This window comes from Punica granatum, chromosome 1, assembly GCF_007655135.1.
Source record: "Punica granatum isolate Tunisia-2019 chromosome 1, ASM765513v2, whole genome shotgun sequence".
NCBI lineage: Eukaryota > Viridiplantae > Streptophyta > Magnoliopsida > Myrtales > Lythraceae > Punica > Punica granatum.
This window is the reverse complement of record NC_045127.1, coordinates 33,341,975-33,357,824: the sequence shown is the minus strand read 5'-3', so window position 1 is coordinate 33,357,824 and position 15,850 is coordinate 33,341,975. Positions and strand designations below refer to the sequence as shown.

The window sequence follows — 15,850 nt, the reverse complement described above, 5'->3', positions numbered from 1 at the left end:
TTTGGCATTTACCGTAGCTCTAGCTAGATCGGGATCTTGTAGTGAAAGGATTCAGTGCATGGTATATACGATCAGAGGTTCATCAGAATGTTCCAATTATACATTCGTCATCATTTGGATTGTCACGATATGCTGCTAGGTGTCACTCGTGAACTTTGGGAACCAATGGCATTTTGGGAATTATGCTTTTGGTTACAGAAAGAGTTTCTGGTAGTATCAAATGAGTTGATACTATAATCCCATTGCCATTTGATGATGAACCTAGTTAGTCACACACATTGAGCGTGTCTAAACCGAGAAAAGAATTAATTCTAATTAAGGAAGTTAATTAGAAATTAATTATCGAACGAGGTTTGCAATGTGGTTGCAAGGGTGCTAGCACATCCTGAAACCGAGTTCAATATCAAGGATAAATCTAATTAAGGAAATACGATAGTTTCCTTATTTGAAGAGTTTCTGTAAATAGATCGTCTATTGATGGAAACTCGTGTCAAGGACTTATTTAATCTTTCTTTCTAACTATAAGGGTAAGTCATTGGATGATTTCAATTGTGAGGACTCATTTGTGATTTATTAATTAATTCGGATTAATTAATAATTGCATTTTAGTCCCCAGGGTAAGAATATATATAGATATGTTCTTACGGTTAACCCAAGATGTTTATTAATCGAAAACCCTAATATTAGAAAGAGAGGAAAGAGGAGAAACGGCTGAACAGTTGTTGCCGTGAACTCCCAAGGCTGATTGGAGTTCTTCTCGGATCCGATTCGGCGTTGCGGTGTTGTCCTTGGCGTCCTTGAAGAGATCCTTTCATTCCGTGACGATTCCGTTCGAGATCGGTGACCTAGATCGGAGTGTACGGGTCGAGAGGAGTCTAATCTCGGTGGAGACGTGCTCGTGTGGACGAGCTAGAGGCCGGACACTTGGACGGCTAATTTGATCGACTCGAATCAATAAGGTTAGTGAAAAGTTCGTAACTTTTCTTATGGATTCATTGTGTGATGTTATCTATTCGTTTAGAAGGTGATTCTTATGTCAAGATGTGATCTTGAAGTTTTTGATTAAACGAGCACGTGATAAAAATTTGATTTTTACCGTAATTAAACTTTCCGCTGCGCACGTGCTCAGTTTTCCAACAGTGGTATCAGAGCCTCCCTTCTATACGATTAGATACATGTTTTGTGCATAGTTTTGGTGATAGATTGTGATTTATTGAAGTGTTTGATAAATCGATATCGAATTGGGCACGAGAAATTATTTCTCGTGATTGGCCCTAGACAATACAATTGGATTGATTGTCTCGGCTAAGCACAGCCACTGCTCAGTAGTTAAGGACAGTCCTCAAGCAGAATTTATAGAAATTTGGTGTTGGCTATTTTTCGGCAAATTGTTCGATGCACGGGGGCCACTGGATGGTAAAAAAAAAATTGCATGGAGGATGCTGCTGTCCACTTCTAATTGTTTTTGGGAATGAAGAAAGTCTTCAGATAGAATTGGAATGATATGGACGGATCAGTGGCCGCTGGACAGAACAGACTAGCCGCTGTTCGCTATTGGACTAGGCTGTTTTTCAGCCGCTGCTAGCCGCTGAATGCTGCCCCAGGTTGCCGCTGGACTGCCTAGTCACGGACTAGGCTGTCCGTGGCAGTTTGTGGCCGGGCTGCATGCTAGTCATGGCTGTAAGGGCTGAGGTGTGGCGGTTCGTTCCGAGTCCGTAACAATAGTATAACGAGCAATTTTCGATATTTTGGAAATTAGATTTCCGGAACAATTAATTACCAAAATTGTTTTCGTAAAATTTGATTTTATGGAAATTGGATATTTGATATCCTATTCTAATGAGATTAGAAATTTGATATTTGATATCAAAAAGGAATTTTGAAAATACACTAGATATATGATATATTGTATATTTTTCAAAATTGGAAATTTCCTAATATGTGATATTTGGATATTTTGTAAAGAGTTATAAAATTGGCATGAAATTTATTTCCTTTTATGCTATTAGTTTCCTTTTATAAATTTCGAGCATGGTGTGTGATTATGGACTTTAAAAAATTTTGCTTAATTCTTGTGGCTCTAGGATTAGGCTAATAGTAAGTCCATGATCATGTTTTTATCGATTCCGAGTACATATTTATGCATGTGATGTGTGAATACGGATAATATGCAAAGTGAAACCGAATAGTAATTAGGTCACCTTAAAGAAAATCTTCCAAATTAAAATATTAAGTCGAGAATGGCATGAGATTGCGAACCTCAGTCATGGCTCTCCACCAAAGCATTCTCCAGAGAGTTTTAATTTGTTTCGTTGTTGGTCGTGGACACACGGGGGCACGAGACAGAATAAGAGATCTTTTTGCATGAATGTTAAAACATGTGATGTTTTAGATTGTCAGTTGCCAATAACGGCAGGCACCTGAGGTAGCTGATATCTAGGGTTTGGTGGGTTAGACTTAACTATGTATGATGGACTAATAACGGTAGCCACCTGAGGTCCAGAGTACTAGGAGCCGAATTGATTGAGCCGTACAGAGAGATGCACTGAACAAGGAGTTGTTCACTTGTAGAATGCTTGTTTTCATAATGGCAGGTACCTGAGGGAATTAGTATTCTATGAGAATTCAATCACCCGCTAGGAATTTTTCCCGATTAGGATTCCCGTTGCCAATTTTGGAAGTGTAGGATTCGAAAAGATAGTGGGAGACCATTTTGATTGAAAGTCCATGGTCATTATGGTTATATATACATAAATTCATTAATTTAATCTTGTTATTTTCTGCAGTCATGATAAGTATGAAATCTATGAATCCTCTCTCGTGCATACTGAATGATAATAGGCTCACTGGGCCTAACTTTTCGGACTGGCTCCGTAACCTGAACATTGTCCTAAACATGGAGGCTCTGGGATATATCCTGGAGACTCAAGAGATTGAACTCCCTGGCGGGAATGCTACGAGTGATCAGCAGGACGCATATGATCAGTGGTCTGTTGATGACACGAAGGTCCGCTGCTATATGCTTGCTTCCATGAGCAATGAGTTGCAGAAGCAGCATGAGAACATGAAGAGTTCTCGTGAGATCTTGAAGAATCTCAGGGAGCTATATGGGGAGAATAGCAGGACCGCACGATATGAGATATCGAAGGAATTGTTCCGTGCGAGAATGCAGGAGGGAACTGAAGTCGCAGCTCATGTGCAGAAGATGATCAGGCTGATTCAACAGCTTGAGAAGCTTGAGTTTCAGATGGACAAAGAACTCCATGTGGATTTAGTTCTTCACTCTCTCCCAGATTCTTTCTCAGGGTTCATTGTGAACTTTCACATGAACAAGTTATCATGTTCGTTGTCTGAGCTGCTGAACATGTTGGTCACTGCACAGAATGCTATGAACAACAAAAGGAAGGATAAGGAAATCATTCTTGTGGCTGGTACTTCTTCCAGTAAGACTGGGAAGAAGAATAAGAAGTCCAAGAAAGGCTCTGTTCCTCAGCAGTCAGCAGGGGTGTCCAAGAATAAGGGCAAGGCAAAGGTTGTTGCGGATAAGGGAACTTGTTTCCACTGCGGCAAGGATGGACATTGGAAGAGGAACTGTCAGCAGTACCTCGCCTCATTGAAGGCAAATAAGGGAAAGAAACCTTTAGAAGGTATGTCTATCTCTTGTTATGTTAGTTCCAATGGTTCATATAGCTCATCTACAGCTTGGGTTCTTGATACTGGTGCAAGCTCACACGTTTGTACCTCTATGCAGGGGCTAGCAAGCAGTAGGGTCCTTGGAAGGAATGAAGTCTGCTTAAAGATCGGCAATGGAGCAAGTGTTGCGGCCAAAGCTATGGGGTCGACTTCATTACATCTGGATGGACATGTTTTATTTATAGATCGTGTTTTAGTTTTACCAAACGCCTATCGGAACATTATTTCTGTTTCTAGTTTGACTAGGAGTGGATACTTGTTTGATTTCAGACATGATGTTTGCAACATTTATTATGGTAATAAAGTTATTGGCGTTGGTTATTTACACGATGGCCTTTATTATCTTAGAGCTAGAAATGAAACGATTCCGAACACGATTGAGATCAACACCGTATCCGAATCTATTCCAAGTCTAAAGCAACTTTGGCACCTTAGACTAGGGCATGTTGCAGATGATAGGATAAGTAAGTTGGAGAAGATGGGACTTATAGTTCCATTGGGTTCTGAACCCAATTCAACTTGCGAGTCTTGTCTTAAAGGCAAGATGACTAGGACTCCATTTGTGGGACAAATGGAGAGGGCTAAGGAAGTTTTGGAACTCATACATAGTGATGTGTGTGGTCCATTTAGCGAAGTGGCTAGGGGTGGATATTCCTACTTCATCACCTTTACCGATGATTATTCTCGTTTTGGGTATGTTTATCTTATGAAGTATAAACACGAATCCTTTGAAAAGTTCAAGGAATTCAAAGCTGAAGTAGAAAAACAGAAAGGGAAGAGCATCAAGACTCTTCGATCAGATCGAGGAGGAGAGTACATGAGTACTGAGTTTGGTGATTTCCTGAAGGAACACGGTATTGTTTCTCAATTCACTCCACCAGGAACACCACAATTGAATGGAGTTTCTGAAAGGAGGAACCGTACCTTGTTGGACATGGTTCGGTCGATGATGACCTATACAGATCTCCCCATTTCGATGTGGGGATATGCGTTGCAAACCGCGTGTTACTTGCTTAATAGAATTCCAAACAAGTCGGTCTCTACCACTCCATATGAGATATGGAATGGTAGGACACCTAGTCTTAAGCACGTTAAGATTTGGGGTTGTCCTGCATTCATTAAGAAGCAGAAGACCGATAAGTTGGAAACCCGATCCGAGAAAGGCAGGTTTGTTGGTTATCCAAGTGACAGCCTTGGATACTATTTTTATTTCCTTACTGAGTAAAGGGTTGTTATTAGTAGAGATGCGATATTTTTGGAGAAACAGTTTGTCCAGGAAGGTGGCATGGGAAGGCAGATAGTGGCGTCATCAGTACCACAAACCGATCAGATGCCCATTTCGATGGACATTGATAAACCAGTTGAGACACCTATTCAGATTTAGAATATCACAGAACCTCGAAGGTCTGGTAGGGTAACTCATACTCCCGCGAGATACCTTAATCTCCATGAGAACGTACAAGAGTTGTTCGTTCATGGAGATAATGATCATAGGGATGATCCTACCACTTATGAGGAAGCTATATCAGATATAGATTCTTCTAAATGGCTAGAGGCCATGAAGTCCGAGATGGACTCCATGAGCAAAAAACCAAGTCTGGGATCTTGTTGACCCTCCTGAAGGTATAGTACCTATAGGGAACAAATGGATTTTCAAGAGGAAGATTGGTGCTGATGGAAAGGTAGAGACCTATAAAGCTAGGCTAGTGGCGAAGGGTTATCGCCAGAAGCAGGGAGTCGACTATGAGGAGACTTTCTCGCCTGTAGCCATGCTGAAGTCTATCAGAATAATGCTAGCAGTTGCTGCGCACTATGATTATGAGGTTTGGCAAATGGATGTCAAGACCGCCTTCCTCAACGGATACATTGAGGAAGACATATTCATGGACCAACCCAAGGGTTTTGAATCCAAGGATAAGTCCAAGGTGTGCAAGCTTAAGAGATCCATTTATGGTCTTAAGCAGGCTTCGAGGAGCTGGAATCGACGTTTTGATGAGGCCGTAAAGTCCTTTGGCTTCATCAAAAACGAAGATGAACCATGTGTGTATAAGAAGGCTAGTGGGAGCATGATTGCCTTTCTTGTATTATACGTGGATGACATTCTGCTGATAGGTAATGATATTGGTATGCTCACTTCTGTAAAGGTCTGGTTGTCTAATACTTTCTCCATGAAGGATTTGGGAGAAGCAACCTATATTCTAGGTATTCGGATCTATAGAGATAGACCGAAAAGATTGATAGGTCTATCCCAAGCTCTATATCTGGTAAGGTGTTGAAGAGGTTCAACATGCAAGATTCCAGAAGTGGATTGCTCCCTGTGAGACACGGTATCCATCTCTCTAAAGCGATGTCTCCCAAGACTCCTGAGGAGAGAGAGAAGATGGCACAGGTGCCTTATGCTTCGGCTATAGGTAGCCTGATGTATGCTATACTGTGTACAAGGCCGGATATTGCGTATGCTGTTAGTATGACTAGCAGGTATCAATCCAACCCAGGACTTGATCATTGGACTGCTGTCACGAACATCCTTAAGTACTTGAGAAGAACTAAGGATATGGTTCTGGTATATGGAGGAGGTGAGTTGAGACTAGACGGGTTTACAGATTCTGATTTTCAATCAGATGTGGATGATAGAAAGTCTATCTCTGGTTATATATTCACCTGTAATGGAGGTGCAGTTAGCTGGAAGAGTTCTAAGCAAGAGACGACTGCAGATTCCACTACAGAGGCTGAGTATATTGCTGCATCTGATGCAGCGAAGAAGGCAGTTTGGATTCGGAAGTTTGTGACTGAACTCGGTATTGTTCACTCCATATCGTCACCAGTAGAGCTGTACTGTGATAATACTGGAGCAATTGCTCAGGCAAAGGAACCGAGGTCACATCAGAAGTCCAAACACATTGAGAGGAGATATCATATTATCAGGGAGGTTATCGGGAGAGGCGATGTAGCTGTGCAGAAAGTAGCTTCAGCAGATAATGTCGCTGATCCACTCACGAAGGCCATGACGCAGCAGCAACTAGAGAAACATCTTGAGAAGATGGGTCTTAGATACTGTACTGAGTGGCTCTAGTGCAAGTGGGAGATTGTTAGTGATATGCCCTAGAGCTTGATTTATGTATTTGAATAATTCCTTTTATGGCAATAAAGTTTATTCTATTATTCATATATTGTCTAAGTTTATTAGAATAAAGTCCTTAAGATATTTTGAATGCTTCATTCTTAAGAGTTACGAATATGAGTGACGAAGTAATTCGGTAAGAATATCTTTAAACTGTTCACGATCGTAGGAGACTTAACTGGACATTATTTCTCCAGATAGATCGTCACCTCTATCTGTTTCCATGATTAGTATACAGATACTAATGAAGATGGAGTAGTGAGTCTCATACTATTTGATAACTGTTATCATGACTGACATGTGGATACTTATATGATAAGTAGTCGAATGTGACGTGCAGATAACATTCATACGGTAATTTACTAATGTCAATGAATGTTGTCTGGATCGTATTAGTGCATATAGTCCTTAGACCTGAGATGGAACGCTATCTCAAGTATAGGTAATTAGGATTTGATACTGCTAATGTATTTGTACTTAGCGTGAGTATTCGGCAGATAGTGGTCCTAGTTAGTTATACTTGGAGTTAGGTGTCTGATCAAGACGGGATTCACTAATCTGAGTAAACAAGGAAAATGTCCTATGGATATGAGTTTTATTCTGGATTGAGAAATCCTCGGCCGGGGTAGATAGACTTGAATAGAAAGGAGTTTTTGTTCAAGTGCTACGGATCTAAGAATGAAATTAGAGAGTCCATATGATCGGCTATAGAGTTTGGCATTTACCGTAACTCTAGCTAGATCGGGATCTTGTAGTGAAAGGATTCAGTGCATGGTATATACGATCAGAGGTTCATCAGAATGTTCCAATTATACATTCGTCATCATTTGGATTGTCACGATATGCTGCTAGGTGTCACTCGTGAACTTTGGGAACCAATGGCATTTTGGGAATTATGCTTTTGGTTACAGAAAGAGTTTCTGGTAGTATCAAATGAGTTGATACTATAATCCCATTGCCATTTGATGATGAACCTAGTTAGTCACACACATTGAGCGTGTCTAAACCGAGAAAAGAATTAATTCTAATTAAGGAAGTTAATTAGAAATTAATTATCGAACGAGGTTTGCAATGTGGTTGCAAGGGTGCTAGCACATCCTGAAACCGAGTTCAATATCAAGGATAAATCTAATTAAGGAAATACGATAGTTTCCTTATTTGAAGAGTTTCTGAAAATAGATCGTCTATTGATGGAAACTCGTGTCAAGGACTTATTTAATCTTTCTTTCTAACTATAAGGGTAAGTCATTGGATGATTTAAATTGTGAGGACTCATTTGTGATTTATTAATTAATTCGGATTAATTAATAATTGCATTTTAGTCCCCAGGGTAAGAATATATATAGATATGTTCTTACGGTTAACCCAAGATGTTTATTAATCGAAAACCCTAATATTAGAAAGAGAGGAAAGAGGAGAGACGGCTGAACAGTTGTTGCCGTGAACTCCCAAGGCTGATCGGAGTTCTTCTCGGATCCGATTCGGCGTTTCGGTGTTGTTCTTGGCGTCCTTGAAGAGATCCTTTCATTCCGTGACGATTCCGTTCGAGATCGGTGACCTAGATCGGAGTGTACGGGTCGAGAGGAGTCTAATCTCAGTGGAGACGTGCTCGTGTGGACGAGCTAGAGGCCGGACACTTGGACGGCTAATTTGATCGACTCGAATCAATAAGGTTAGTGAAAAGTTCGTAACTTTTCTTATGGATTCATTGTGTGATGTTATCTATTCGTTTAGAAGGTGATTCTTATGTCAAGATGTGATCTTGAAGTTTTTGATTAAACGAGCACGTGATAAAAATTTGATTTTTACCGTAATTAAACTTTCCGCTGCGCACGTGCTCGGTTTTCCAACAGTGGTATCAGAGCCTCCCTTCTATACGATTAGATACATGTTTTGTGCCAAGTTTTGGTGATAGATTGTGATTTATTGAAGTGTTTGATAAATCGATATCGAATTGGGCACGAGAAATTATTTCTCGTGATTGGCCTAGACAATACAATTGGATTGATTGTCTCGGCTAAGCACAGCCACTGCTCAGTAGTTAAGGACAATCCTCAAGCAGAATTTATAGAAATTTGGTGTTGGCTATTTTTCGGCAAATTGTTCGATGCACGGGGGCCACTGGATGGTAAAAAAAAAATTGCATGGAGGATGCTGCTGTCCACTTCTAATTGTTTTTGGGAATGAAGAAAGTCTTCAGATAGAATTGGAATGATATGGACGGATCAGTGGCCGCTGGACAGAACAGACTAGCCGCTGTTCGCTATTGGACTGGGCTGTTTTTCAGCCGCTGCTAGCCGCTGAATGCTGCCCCAGGTTGCCGCTGGACTGCCTAGTCACGGACTAGGCTGTCCGTGGCAGTTTGTGGCCGGGCTGCATGCTAGTCATGGCTGTAAGGGCTGAGGTGTGGCGGTTCGTTCCGAGTCCGTAACAATAGTATAACGAGCAATTTTCGATATTTTGGAAATTAGATTTCCGGAACAATTAATTACCAAAATTGTTTTCGTAAAATTTGATTTTATGGAAATTGGATATTTGATATCCTATTCTAATGAGATTAGAAATTTGATATTTGATATCAAAAAGGAATTTTGAAAATACACTAGATATATGATATATTGTATATTTTTCAAAATTGGAAATTTCCTAATATGTGATATTTGGATATTTTGTAAAGAGTTACAAAATTGACATGAAATTTATTTCCTTTTATGCTATTAGTTTCCTTATATAAATTTCGAGCATGGTGTGTGATTATGGACTTTAGAAAATTTTGCTTAATTCTTGTGGCTCTAGGATTAGGCTAATAGTAAGTCCATGATCATGTTTTTATCGATTCCGAGTACATATTTATGCATGTGATGTGTGAATACGGATAATATGCAAAGTGAAACCGAATAGTAATTAGGTCACCTTAAAGAAAATCTTCCAAATTAAAATATTAAGTCGAGAATGGCATGAGGTTGCGAACCTCAGTCATGGCTCTCCACCAAAGCATTCTCCAGAGAGTTTTAATTTGTTTCGTTGTTGGTCGTGGACACACGGGGGCACGAGACAGAATAAGAGATCTTTTTGCATGAATGTTAAAACATGTGATGTTTTAGATTGTCAGTTGCCAATAACGGCAGGCACCTGAGGTAGCTGATATCTAGGGTTTGGTGGGTTAGACTTAACTATGTATGATGGACTAATAACGGTAGCCACCTGAGGTCCAGAGTACTAGGAGCCGAATTGATTGAGCCGTACATAGAGATGTACTGAACAAGGAGTTGTTTACTTGTAGAATGCTTGTTTTCAATGGTGGCAGGTACCTGAGGGAATTAGTATTCTATGAGAATTCAATCACCCGCTAGGAATTTTTCCCGATTAGGATTCCCGTTGCCTATTTTGGAAGTGTAGGATTCGAAAAGATAGTGGGAGACCATTTTGATTGAAAGTCCATGGTCATTATGGTTATATATACATAAATTCATTAATTTAATCTTGTTATTTTCTGCAGTCATGATAAGTATGAAATCTATGAATCCTCTCTCGTGCATACTGAATGATAATAGGCTCATTGGGCCTAACTTTTTGGATTGGCTCCGTAACCTGAACTTTTCGGACTGGCGCCGTTGCTGCTCTTTGTCCCTGTTCCTCAGCTTCCTCGGGTTCCCTTTGAGTTACAATAGCTACTGTTCAAGTCTACTTTACAAGCCCAAATCCATTGCAGCCATCATTAGGTTGTTGCTGAACTGTCCAGGCCTTTTCTCCAGCCCCTCGGTCGCCATTATGCCGCCGTTGCTGTTCAAGACCCCTACGAGCTTCTCTAAGCTTCTAAGCTGCTACAACCCCTTTCCTTGCTGCTGTGGAGGGCTTGAACTACCAGTTACAGCCGTGGTTCATGGACAACTTGAAGCCCCACGTGTTCTTCCCGACAATAGCTCGAGAGAGGTATAATTCCCTGAATTTAGTGCCATGTTTAGGGCCTACTTTATTGGTTGATTTGATGAGTGATGAAATTTGTAAAATTATGCCTCGATCGAAAATAGCAAGAATCGATGTAATCATTGAATTCAGATTTTTAAAATCGGGACAGATAGTTTAAACCGACTCAAACAGGAACATTGACTTTCAAAGGTTCAGCTTTAAAATTTGTTGTTTGAATAAAAGAATCAACCCACATTAATTGAATTTCATGATTATTCGGCCCTAAATATTAAAATCGACTAAATACATTAAATTGACTTAATCGATCACTTGAGCTTAAATCGGTAATTAAAACATCGATCCGGTTTTGTATATTCAAGATTCGTGTGTTTGAAGTGTTCCTTGTCATTTTAATTAACACCTCACACAAACTCGGATTAATCACGTAAAGTCGGCTTAAAAATCAGTCTTAATCTCAGGATGGTTGGGAATTAGAGCTCTTATTGGGTGGTCCACCGATGGCCGTCTCGATGGCTCGAGACCCGCAAACCAAAGCATTCGGCAAATTCTAATTAGTTTAATAATTCCGCAAACGGGGCAATCAAGACGTTCCATTTAGCTAATTAACTCACTAGGTTTTTTAATAACTTGCATAAATTGGTTAATAACCGGTAACCAAGTCGATAGGTCATGAACTAGTAATTGTGCCCTTTTCAAAACTCGTACTTTAACAAACCCCTGAGACGCGCGGTCCGATGTATCATAGATGTCTAAGAAGGACTCGCATGTCCTCACTTGGGGCTTTGCCTGACATCAGGGACTCAGGTCGGACATGGAAGTTTTTCTTATCACTTTCGAGCAGATCGACCGATCTTCTAGCTCCCTCAGAGTTCCCATATAACCTTGAAGGATTCAGAGAATTGGTCAACACCAGCTACAGACCAAAGAGGCCCACATCGAGCGATTTCACTTTTCACAAAACAAATTTTCATATCTCAAGGGCTAAGTTATCTGGTCATGACTTACCGATAGTCCCTGGGTTAGAGTAGTCGAAACGCTTTGAGTTAAGGGTAAAGATAGGGCAGCCCACGCGGGCGCATGTTTCATCTGCATGGCCCTATTTACTCGATCCGGGTGTTTCTATCATTCTAGCACAGTTTCGGGTATTTAGATCGGGCATGTTTGTCATAAAATACAATACCTGACCAACACTGCACCCGACTTAATTAAACATTAGAAAGATGTTAGGCAAAACGTTAAGTTCCAGGTTTTAGGCCAAAACACACATCTGTCATAATCTGTAAGAGCTACATTGTCACAATACAGAGCAATGTAAAAGCGACCCAGACATTCGAGATTTGACTACAGACGTCATGTCTGTTAGATTCATTCAAATATTACCGAGTACTACATACCCTCCCAGGGCAGTCCATGACCGATTCACATCGAATACATCATCTCGTTTATCTGTTTAGGATAGGAACTTGTCTGCCAAGAAACCCCGGTTCATAATTTGTTAATCATGTAAATCCGGCGATAGCACACAATTTGCCTATTTTCTTCTGTCTTGATCTATTTTTTTATCTATTTTATATGTTTTCATACAGTTCGAGTTCGTACCCATAGGATATGATGCACATGGGGTCCATCGCTCATTTACTGTCGATCAGGGGGTTCAACGCCCTTGAGTGTGATATGGGGTCTCGCCTTGAGTCACTATCTTGACCCTTTTAGTATTCATGCGGAGGATGACTCGGGTCAGGACATGTGAAACGAGGTTAGATAATCACTCGGGAACTCGGTCGATCCCATGACTCTCTTGAGGACCACTCTGTTCTCTTAGAAATTCGTCGGTTCGGTCGAACTCGATCTACGACTCTCACGAGCCTGCGTCGCTTTAATTTTAGTTTTGGTTGTTCAAACCACATGTTGAGCGTGAGCGGAATATTGACCGAACGTGATTTAACCGGGATCCTTTTGTTGTAATTTGTATTTATTTATTCGAGAGTATATTGTGAGGTATTTATATGTACATTTTATTTATGTAACGATCCCAACCGGCAAGCGTGGAGTCTGAGAGTTGGAACCGGTCGAATTGGTTCAATGGTCCTCGAGACGAGCGGGACCACATGAGTCACGGAACTGGTCCACACGGTGAACCGGCCATCACGGTTCGGTTACCTGAGATGTGAGGATGGTGGACCGATCCCCTAACCCAAGGATCCGCTTTTCTTTCGGCCTCTTAAACCGAACCGATCGCTCCTACGAATTTACGGTGTCAAAGCGGGTAAGATGAGCGAAACTTAAATCAAGCAGTAAATGAATAAAAAACGACAAATCCTAGAATGAGTAGAGTACCGGTAGGGCGTGCGAGATATAGGTCCGCACGTAACAGAATCCCGATTCAAGACTTTGGGTTCCGCAAGACCATATACCTTAGCAAACTAGCTGTATACCGTAGCCCTAGACCCAAACAACTCATCGGCCCTCGACCCTCGGGTCGTAAATCGGTAGTAGCGACTCCTTCTCACGCGTGTTCGTCACGCATTTCCTGGGAAGGTGGACACTCCTAAATCGTGCGATCAACCGCACACATGCGGGCCCCGACGAGGTGAAATTCGGTTTCGCACAGCTTGGCGACTCCACTATGGACACTTAGAGGTTTCATGCTCGATTTTGTTTGCCTGTTTGCTTGTTTATTTATTTACCGCTTTCATTTAATTTTTATTCATTTATTTCTCGTGCGTTTATTTTCAGCACCTGCATTGTATGTCATACTAGTTTTACGTACCTATGGGTTGCATCCCACAACCGGTACTAAGAGCATAAGTTAGATAGGGGTTCCGAGTAAAGGTATAATGCTCGACTGGGTCGACGATACAAACCCCAAAGATCCTTACCCGGTTTCAAAGAATTCACAGTCTTGAATCGGGGACCCCCATTCTTAGGTAGCACGGTCTTTGTAGCACCAAACCATGCATCGTGCTATGCCTCCACGCTAGCCTCCAATCAGCTTCATCGACAGTCCATTGAGTTGGCCTACCGGTTCTTGAGTCTTTTTCTATTTTGAGAGAGATATACATGTAACAATTCTTTAAGCCGTGTGCATTTTCTTCTGTATTATTTTTCTGTCTATGCACCTTCGCGGGTAGACTACCCTGCAGTCTTCCCCTCTCCACGGCAAGGCACGCCGTGACCAGAGGCTGTTCATCCAGGCCACTCACCCCTTATGACAGGGGGTCGTGCTACCTTTCCCAGGTAGACTACCCGCGGTCTTCATTTTTCCTTCAAAGCAAGGCAAGCCGTGGCCCAAGGGGCGACCTACCTTCCATGGCGAAGTTGACCCACACTAATTCCCGCGTGACCAATCGCACCCTCTATATGTCCCAGCACGTTCCTTGGTATGTCCCGTACACGCCTAAAAGCGCCACCGAGCGCGTCTCTTCGTGTCGTGCGAGCACATCCCATAGTGCCCGTGCACGCAACCTCAGCGCACCCATCGCACATTCTTCGGCGTGCTCGCATGACGCCTACCAGGCCAGTTTGCTTCCCTACGCCATTGCATTAAAATTACAGACAATTCTTGTTACTTCATTGTTGTTCCTTTTCCCATTGCAGGAAATACCCAATAAGAAGATAGTCTGAATCTCGAGCGACCAAAACTGGAATAACAAACACCGCTTATCTAGCTCCTTGGAATTTCAACATCGAGGGCCAACCTTCCCTCCATAAAAGATCACAAGCAACAACTCCGATAGATAGAGAATAGCCCAGCCCACCCACCACGAGAGCTTTCTGGCATGGTCGCACCTTCGACCGAAGAACTGGCCCAGCCTGCCCTCCGTTGTGGCCACTAATTAGCCGCCGAGGCAACACGAACAAACTCTTTCCTAAACTCTCCATTTATCTTATTTTATTTCAATGCATTCCCAAAAGGGCTCCAGGACAGAACACACCCTTCAAAAGGGCATTAGGACGGTCCCAAAGATGCCCCATTAGTTCTATAGGTTCTTATTCGGTCCGCCTATCTTCATGGGACCCAACTCCTCGAGTTTTCCTTAGGACGACTGCGTCTGCCTACCCGCATTTGGGAAAGTACAGTTATGTGGCCCCCAGCTGCGGGCTAACCACTCCAAGGTGGTGATGACCAGATTCCCGAAAATGGATGTCCCCCACACACGACGCCCCATAGATCGCGCGCTGGACGAAAGAGATTTTCCTTATGGGTCCACCCTACATTTCTTACCGCATATCTCACCGCATAATCGCCTAATGCATTATCTTCTTTGTTATCCTTTACAGGGACACGCTAGCCACAAGCGAAAAATGATGCAAGGGTTCTCGTCCCCCCGAGGACTCTTCTTGGGCCATTCCCTTATATTTCAATGAGGGGGGTGTTCGATGATGAGGTGCCCCCTATGAAGCGGAAGATAGAGATGATCAAACAAAGAATCGACGCAACCATCTCCCTTGAAATCAAACAACGCCCCAGTGCAAATTAGGCTTTAACCACCGCAAAGGCCCGTCAACGATCATCAAGCGACGTTGAACCTTGAGGCAAGATACGCCCATTGGCTTCAAAAGCGCATACCCTCCAAGAGGCATCCGCTACAGGAGCGACAAGACACAGTCGGGGACGAAGATTGTGCAGGACACTCGCCATCGGCAACATCCGCATACCTCAAGGCATCCTTATCCAACGTTCATGCTGGGGCAACCTCGGTCACCCAATCCCTAGGGCACAATTTTGTATTTTTTCTCTTTCGTAGATAAAAGGGAAAAATTATTTGTGAAGTTTGCAAGGGAGAAGAAACACTTGATTCGACTTTCGAATGCAAGACAAGCTCCAAAAACTAGGTTTCACCAACAAGGCCGAGGCAAGAACACATCAAGTCTCCACGAGGCAAAGCGCATCAAAACAACCATGATAACAAAAGCCGAGGAAATTCAAGCCAATGCAAGGGTCACAAATAGACCCCCTTCCTCCAGAAAGAAGGATAGCGAGGCAATCCCGCCAATAAAAAAAAACAAAAACAAAAACAAAAACAAGGTAGCACCAAGGTTCACCAAACACCCTGATAGCGCTAACCCAAACAAAAAAAAAATCAAGAAACCCAGTAAAAAAAA

General features: G+C 42.1%; 1 protein-coding gene across 1 annotated transcript; it reads left to right on the top strand.

The window, feature by feature from the left end:
* Positions 1-6,073: 6,073 nt before the first annotated feature.
* Positions 6,074-6,766, top strand: LOC116205387 (secreted RxLR effector protein 161-like). The gene has a single exon (XM_031537987.1). It carries the CDS (start codon positions 6,074-6,076, stop codon positions 6,764-6,766), a length of 693 nt encoding a protein of 230 aa, XP_031393847.1.
* The last annotated feature ends 9,084 nt before the right edge of the window (positions 6,767-15,850 follow it).